Genomic DNA, 9,212 nt, shown 5'->3' on the forward strand with positions numbered 1-9,212 from the left:
GTTGAGATCCTGCGACTGTGAACGAAGCAGCAACAACCAAAGAGTCCTGCAGGACGAGCAGGCTGAGCTGTGTCTCTCGGAGGTCCAATGGGAAAGTTTGTTCCAGTTTTAATTAAAAGAAAGTCAGTTTCTCAATACTCCTCTGATGTTGTACATGCACAGAGAACCCAGCATTGACTTGTTGGGTAAGTTCTGCATGAAGCTGCTGACCGGACAGACCACAGAGGGCAACACTGTGTCTCAGATTCTGGAAATACCCAACTCACTCAGTCTGGCAGACAGACAGTTTGAGTTCAGTCACACGTTTGTTGCCTTTTGGAGAAACCTTTCATGTCCAGCTTAAGCAGTGAGACAAATCACAGATGTTGACACTGAAAACACATTTAGAAGTCGAGGTTAAGAAGTCCCATCGACGTTTTATATCCGGGGAGAGGAATGAAGCAGGAGTCAGTGTGAGATCTCCACTCAGAGTTGTCCTCTTCAGCTCCTGTGACGCTGACACATGAAGGCAGAGTCTCTCTACCTTCTTCACCTCCCAGAACTTCTTCCTCACTCCTCCTCCTCCTCCTCCTCCTCCTCACACACCCTCCCTCTCGCTCACTCCAATCCTCTTTTTCCACACAAGTAACGACTGCTGTGTTTGTGTGTTCGCAGCTTCCTCACCATCCACAGCAATGTGTGTCTGAGTGAGAGGACGCATGGGGGGGCTGATTTAAGTTTGGGGGCGTCAGGTTTCAGCTCAGTGCCTCTGAAATGATCCCAACACACACACACACACACACACACACACACACACACACACCATATCAGGCAGTGGTTGGTATGTGGACGGATTAAGACCATGCCAGGCTGTGCTCTTTCTACTGTTACACACACTCACTGTCCTCTTCAAGGTGCTAACTGCAGCCTTTTAATATCTACTAATAAATAACACATTCACATTGAGACACTTTTATTACTGCAAGCTAATGAGCTCAATTCATTTTTAAGTGTTTATTAATGTCCAGTGTTTTCAAGAATTAAAAGTTCTCCTTTAAAGTCATATTTTGTATCATTTTAATTGTTTTATTAGATTTTATTTATTATGTTTGAGCAGAACAGGAGTTTTTGTTGTTGACAAATACATTAATTAACACTAATCTTTTCTTAGAAACTACATTACAGCGTGTGTGTTTATGATATGCATCATATTTTAATATTATCCCAGTGCAGGAAATTATCGCTGGGATATTTAGCTAACAATGTTGTGTTTGTTGTTAGCTAAATTGCTAATTGGTTGTGACTGAGTTTTTATGATATGTAGGATAACTTATTACTTACTAAGGGTTTGAGATGCATGAAATCATGTATCAGGAACTTATAAAATGCCTTGTGGTGTTCCACAGGGCAGTCGTCTCAGTCCCCTTATATTCTCTGGGTGAAGTCACAAATCAATAATTATCACGATTAAGTTTCTATTATAACACACACTCATGTTGGTAGTGTTTACAAAGTTTAGAGGTAACAAGACAATACATCTACAAACCATATGCACAGAAAATAATTCCGGATATTTATCCAAGAATGTGGCTTGGTTGCTTATTACTTATTAGTTTTAATTTGTATTTAAAAAGCGGTGTTCCACAGGGCAGCTGTCTCGGCCCTCTTCTCTCCTTGTTAAACTTGCACTTAACATTAATTATATATATATTATATAATTATATATATATATATTATATAATTATATAAATTATATATATTGTTATATTAATTATATATATATATTATATTAATTATATATATATTATATTAATTATATATTGTTATATTAATTATATATAATTATATATTAATTATATATATACATAACACTATGCTGATAACATTCAACTATACATTACATGCAATAAAGACATTTGTGGAGTCAAATCAAGTCACATTTTATGTTAATTATACAAAACTACTTAATATGGACAAATGTTAAAGATGATTAGAGGTCTAAATTGAGTATGTGAATTTTACTTGCTGCAGATCAAATTTTAAAGGGGTATTCCACTAATGTTACACATCAAAGTCTGTTTACAGATCTGAGGACGTACAACTACTTTAGTTCCTCAACTGACACTGTAACTAAACCACAAGTGGGCTTCCCAGACGTCTGCAGCCGGCCCCTCGTCTCTACCTTTCACTCGTTCATCACAGAAACTCAGTGAGAAAAGAGGCTTTGAAGCAACAGAAACATTTATTTCACAACAGTACATCAGACACTTCATTTACACACGGCTGCCTGACAGACGCAAACATTATCAGTCCATGCTAAAAACAGAAAACCTCTAACGCCTCTATGTACTGTGCCACTGCGTGTATATACAGCAGGTCGGCCATTTTGCCACTTCATTGTCAAAATGGTTCACATCTAAGATCATATACATCCCCTCGACATACCAGCTAATATTAATCAATTATTAAAAACATAAGGAAAATAAAATAAATAAAATAATGCTTCGGTATAATTATCATCGCTACATTCACACTTACATCAGTTCTTGTTATTTATGTCATTGTTTTATATCTAACAATGGAAGTTTCTTGACTCCAGGTTCATGTACTTCAGGCTTCACGCTGCATTCACTCACACACTGTTGCATGTTTGGTCAATAGAGGGACAATGAGAAAAAGAGAAGGAGGGATTTTCTGGGTTTAACAATGTGGCATTTCAGTGGACAGTGGTCACATGACATGAAGCACAAAACTAATTCAGAGAACTTTGATTAAAAACGGAGCATCTGCAGGTTTCAGGGCAGAAATTAAAAACTTTACGTTGTTTTAAACTGTTCAAATGTGAAGCGCAGACACCATGCATGTTGTAGTAACTCGTTTGTACTGATGTAAGACAGGAGAAACCTGTATTAACTTGATTTAGCTCTATTCTTTGCCCACTAACTCTCCTAAGATTATTTACGAACCTGCAGATTCCCTGAAACAACCGATTGGAAGTGTAGGACAGCCATCGAAAAGGCTTATTTAGCTCATATTGCACTTTCTCATGATATGTATAAATACATAATGAACAGAAAAAGTGTTTGATTGAGAAATCAAAGAAAGTAAAAGTGAATAAATAGCCTGGTTGGTTTAATCACAACAAAAATCAAGCTGTTGACACAAACCAGCACGACGTCCCTGGATGTTCTACTGTAGCAGAGCTGGAGGGCTACACGTGTGCGACACATAAAGAACAACGTGTTAAAGTGTTATTCTGGAAAATGAAACCCTAACTAATTAGTCTGATTGTTTTAAACTGCTCTTCAGTTGCTATGGAGGATTTTATAATCTACAAAAACTGCTGCCACGCAAACAAATAAGACTTTGGATATGGATATCCTCCCTTCATTAACGACGTAAAGAAGAGAAAACAAAAACGACTCTACAGACGAATAGAAGAAAAATGAGTTTCTGACCAATTCAAAAGAAATACAGCGACGTTAACTCTAAACATACACGTTACACCACATGTACAGCATTTTTACTTTCTCACAAAACAAATTGGAAACTAAAAACAAACAAAAGAAGGGGCTCAATCAGTGTGTATGTCTGCTCTCCCGCAGGACACCAAGCGGTCACTGATGTATGGTAACGAACTTGTAACGTCCCACTGGACACACGCTCTCACTGTGAAACGGGGGGCTCGAGGTTAAAACACAACAGAAGGAAGACGTGAAGGGAGAAGAGGAAGAGCAAATCTACAAAAGGATTACTTTATTTATTACTGGAATACTTTCTCTTGCAAGGATCCAGGACGCTCGGCGCCGGAGTAAAGACACACACCAGTCACAGTTATCGTTTGTCTGCCGGCTGGTGAAGACCTTCGGGTGTCTGTGCGGACATGTTTGCGGCGTTTCCTCGAGGAAGACGTTTCTGTCTGGCACGAAATCTTGTGCGATTAATCATGCAGAGTAAACGATGCTGGGTGACAAGAGAACGCCGACGTGCTCAGGATGTCTGAATGCAACGTTAGTTGAAATCACTACAACTACTTTAGAATGGAGGATTTTAAGTGAGTGTGTTGTTGTGCTGCTGTGTGATGTTCATGTTGTATTAAGGACAGATAAGCAGCCGCCAGCTCCTCACTGAACACACACACACACACAGAAACACTGATCTGCTTCCAGCGCCGGGTGCATGTGTAGGTCACCCGACACAGAATCACTGCATTATGGAAGAAAACTGATTTAAAGTGTCGCGTTTTTAACCACCGTTTAATTTCACTGTTAAAAGCCGCTGCGTATGTTTAGTGTCGAGGTTCGTCTTCCATTTGTGAACGACCTCAAATTGAGTTTGCAAGCAGACATCATTTATAAGGTTTGAGAGGAAGTTTTATGGTCTCATAATTCATAATTGAAAAGGAAACGGGAATAACGATCACATTTTGTGCATAACCCTTACGGGTGAAGCCATCGTGTGATATATTCAGTGCACGTGTCTTTACGTTATGAAAAGGGTTCCTCTTCTGTGCTTGTGACAGTTGTTATTAATCATATTTCCGCTGATAGACAGATGAGCTCATAGCTACACTCACATTAGGAGACTCTGTCACTCTTCGGATAATTATTAATATGCATTTAGTTTTTTTACATTTTTAGGATCGCGTTCATTTTTCCATCCCCTTCTCCCCTCACTCATCAGAACTTAATGTGATTTAAAAGGTAACAGTTTGGGCTCAACTGAGTGATGGTGTGTAGTATTTGTTGGTGTGTGTGTGTGTGTGTGTGTGTGTGTGTGTGTTTGTTATATTATTGTAGAGAAGAAAACCGACCAACAGACAAGGAAGTGTTGAGAAAGTGTGTATCAGTCCTGCGATTGTGCTGGAGCCATTCATGTGTGTATTTATAATGTAGTTGTGGTTAACTGTAAGGTGAGAGCTGCGTGTGCGTGTGTGTGTGTGTGTGTGTGTGTGTGTCTCTAGTAAGCGTCGGTTCTGTAGCTTTGGTGGGCATCAGCGGTGAGCTGGGTGCTTTCTGTGGCTGAGGACGGCTGCATCACGATGGGCTCACCGCCATCTGCGGAAGACAAACACAAAACACACGTGAGATGCAGACAGAGACAGAGAGGGAGGGTTTGTAGTGTCTGTGGATTGTTGTGCGTGTACCTGTCCCGGGACTACACATGGAAATGAGGTAATACTAAATATGGCTAACTCTTAATTAAAGAGAGAAGCTGTGTGAAGTCACGGACCTGTAGTTCCACCGTTAACAGTATTTGTGATGTTTGCAAGCGTCTTTGCAAAATCTCACGCTGCAATTCCAAATCAAGCAGACATCGTGTTCACAAGCTCGACTTGATGACGATACCATCATCTATCCAGGGACAATCTACTCATGAAATACAAACGCAACTACGCCAACAGATCACAGAGCTGCCGCAGCTTCATGTGATGTGGCCATCGTATGCTTTCAATCTGCAAAACATCTTTTGTTCCGACAGCTTTGACTTCCCCACTTTTAAGATCAACAAACCTCAACTCATGTCCCGCTTCTTCTTTATGCTATGGTTTTAATCTGTGCTTTTTCATTTTACAGAAAGGTTTTCAGTTTGTCCATGTAGACTGTGTCTGTCTCTATCGAATACACCCTGAACAATAAATCATCATGGCACATCCGCAACAGCAACTTATCATTTAAATGAACGTAATGTAAAGTAACCAGGAATAATTCTTCTTCTCGCTGGTCAAAAGTGAAGATCTCCGTTTTGTATTCTTGTAAACTGTTGGGCTATGATCTGATATCGATTGATTATTGAAAGACTAATACACTATGAAAATAATTGAGTAATATAAGTGTCTGTGCTGGATCATCGAGGGTTGGACTTCATACTAATCATCATCATCAGAGTCACGATGACACATCTGCAAAGAGCCGACATGTTGCATGCTGTTACGTCCCTGCCCTCACCTCTCTCGTCAGCGGTCATCTGGGCTTCCAGGTCCTCGGGGGAGACGTAGAACTCGGGCTCCTGGTCCATCGGCGGCCGAGGTTTGCATTTACCGCAGCAACAGTTACAGCAGCAACACAGGCAACAGCAGCAATAACAGCCTGTGGACAGGCAGCAGAAGACGAACAAGGCCTGGGGACGAAGAGGGGAGAGAGAGAGAGAGCGAGAGTTAAAGACAACCGACAAATAATAAACTATTTACAGTTACTGTGTAAAGATTAGCAGACATCAATAATGTATATATCCGTATACAGGAGTTAATCATCATCTGTGTGTGTGTGTGTGTGTGTGTGTGTGTGTGTGTGTGTGTGTGTGTGTGTGTGTGTGTGTGTGCCTCCATCCTACCTTCGCCCACCAGCTGGACAGAACAAAGTAGGTGTTGACGTTCTCCTCTCCGAACTGCTCGGCGACGTAGAGCCCCAGCGAGCCGTATTTGTCGTAGATGTTCTTCTTGGTGCCGTCGCTCAGGATGGAGTGGGCGTTGTTGATTTCCTTAAACTTGTCGGCCGCGTCCGGGTTGTCCGGGTTCTTGTCAGGGTGAAACTTCAAAGCGAGTTTCCTGGTGAAAAGACAGAGAAGAAGAAGAAGAGGTAGGTACGGCTGTCCACGCCTTTTATTAAACACAACAATAGGCTTTTATCACAGCTGATCGTCACTGCAGAAAGAGCGCAGGGGCTCCTACTAACAATAAAGATCGCTGTTTTATCAAAGTGCACAAGGAAGACGTGAGAGCGTGTAAAGGGTTACTATTATCCTGCTCTTATTATATTTACATATCGTCTTAAACATCATATCAAGCAAAAGTCTTAAAGAGTTTTGTGTCTTGTGAACTTTTTAATTAAAGTAATAGATCAAAATGATTAATAAAGGGGGCGTTATCTTTAGATTTTATAACGGACGTATGAAAGAAAATCCCACATTTACTGAAATCCATCAAGAACAATTGGAGGTTATTTATCAAATATGAAATGAGGACATGCTGGATGTGTGCACGTCCCTGTGGAAGTGCACCAGCTCTGTCGTGTGACGGGAGTTTGGGTGTTTTGTTCGTTTCTTTATTACACCAGAGCAGAAAGCACATTCTGCTGGAGATGTGAAATGTTGGGGTCAGCGGGGGTTTCAGGAAGCAAATCACTGGAATATATTTTGGGAGTGTCGAGTGATGAGGCCACTAACACGCACACGTAACACTGATCTGGCATCAGGTCCTGATGAATACCCTGTACCCTCCCACAATACTAAATGAATATTAAATATAATATATTTTGTGGATGAGCCTGTCGGGTCATTTTATTCTGGCAAACCTTATTGATTTTTATTCTATTCTTTCAAGTTTGTTTTTCAAGTCTCCCCTCTGACATATTTCTCTTACTGCTTTCGTTCTGAGGTATGTTTTGTCATTTAAATGTCAGTAATAAACATATCATAGTGTGCAGGAACTGTCTTTTAAAGCAGAGAGGGAACACAATCATCATTTAAACCCTATTTAAAACTCTGTTTAAATGCACTTGTATGTGTTTCAGGATCCCTTTGTCACATAAAGAAAGTGTCTCGAAGGCCTCTGACTCCCTCTAGTGGTTTAAAACATACAACATTAACACCAAAGATGGACGATGAGGCTGTTGTAGTAAATTCTTGTGCGTGCATTCACACGTACCTGTAACATTTCTTGATGTCGTCTGTCGTGGCGCTCTTGTCGAGTCCCAGCACGAATGTACAGCGATTCCCCTGATGTGGAGAGAGATCTCTGTCTCTGCTGCTCCATGGCTTCTCTCTCTTGCTCTCTTGTTCCTTCTCTCAGTCGCTCCCACGCTCGCTCAGCCTCTCACCTGTCAGGTAGGAAGAAAAACAAGAAACGCGGACAAAGACGCCTGATGAGCTAAAGGTTTATATCAAAACAAGCGCCGTAGTTTCGTCCTCACTTATGTCCTATTTCTACAGAAGCCAGCGACAAGGAAACCTTCTGGTGATCTCTCCTGGGTTAATGACTTAGGAGCAGGAGAAGAAATGCTTTTGCCCGGATAATCTTTAAATTAGTTTTCATCTGTGAAACGGGAAAGAAAGGTTTTGACAGGTGTGTAATGGAAAAACACTGCATTGCTTTACTGCCCTGTTTCTTATTGCCATGGCCTGATACTCATTAGAGAAACGGTATTGTGTGAAGGTATCACCTCGAGATGACCGAGGGGGAAAGCAGCCAGCTGTTAAGGAGGACGTGCTGTGTCTGGCAGATAATGGCCGAAACTGATCAAAGCCAGTTTGGGTCTTAATTAGTTGCAGCAGGGCTTCTCCCTCACCTGTTCTCCACCCCTACGGGTCACCTGAGGCGTTTAAAGATGAGACCACACAGCATCATTGCTTGACAGCATCCTTCCTGCAGGAAGCCTTTACTCTCAATAAAATACTCAAAGGCAAACTTTTTGATCATCTTGTTAATAGAATTTCCACCACAGGTGAAGAAAAGCGTCTCGCCAAGATCATTTTTCTAAGATACTTTACGTTCATCTATGAAAACAGGTCATTTTTCTCAGTGTTTCTCATAGTTGTGCACCACTACCCCATGTTCTAAAGAGGACTAAAATAATTCATGTTTTCTTCCAGGTGATGCACTCCAAACACACAATATATCTACCTTACATATTGTGTGTTAGAAATGTCTTTCTTTTGGTTAGAAATGTATTTAAATCGGTGATAATGTGCCGCTTTTAGTCCTACAGAACATGGGGTAGAGCAACAAAAACATTTTTACCTGCCAAAACTTTCTCACATAAGAAAGAAAAGACACTTATCCAGGTAAAAGAAACGATAAAGATCGTCCTGGCTGAACCTTCACCTGTTGTTAAATCATACACACAGGGGAGGAAACCACTCAGATCATCCTGAGGAACTGGATAACCAGAAATTGTTTTCTCTCACTTGCTTCTCAAGGCTTCCATACATTTCAAATCCAGCGTATACATCTTGCATTAGGCTACAAAACAAAACAACAAGACTATTTCAAATAATCTAGAAGAAAAGTTGAGGGACGTTTCACTGTGGACTAGTAGAATCCGCTATTCTGTCTGATCAAACCCACATATACCAGTGTTTCCCCCGACGGAGCCCCACACCCCCCTGAAATTCAAGGTGTTTCTGGAGTTTATTTAAATTTTATATCCACAACTCACTTTTCACATTGAACTGGTACTCTTTTATTAAATAAACTAAACACTTATGTTATTTATCTGATTTATGTGCACGTTTCA

At 40.8% G+C, this 9,212-nt stretch overlaps 1 protein-coding gene across 1 annotated transcript; it reads right to left on the reverse strand.

Moving 5' to 3' along the window:
- Positions 1-2,202: 2,202 nt before the first annotated feature.
- Positions 2,203-7,732, reverse strand: dnajc5ab (DnaJ (Hsp40) homolog, subfamily C, member 5ab). The gene is given in 5 exon segments (XM_029426158.1): positions 2,203-5,036; positions 5,928-6,099; positions 6,313-6,526; positions 7,625-7,680; positions 7,682-7,732. Coding segments are annotated over 5 exon segments (591 nt in total). The 3' UTR covers positions 2,203-4,938.
- Positions 7,733-9,212: the final 1,480 nt, after the last annotated feature.

The sequence above is a fragment of the Cottoperca gobio genome, unplaced genomic scaffold (genome assembly GCF_900634415.1).
Source record: "Cottoperca gobio unplaced genomic scaffold, fCotGob3.1 fCotGob3_124arrow_ctg1, whole genome shotgun sequence".
Taxonomy (NCBI): Eukaryota; Metazoa; Chordata; class Actinopteri; order Perciformes; family Bovichtidae; genus Cottoperca; species Cottoperca gobio.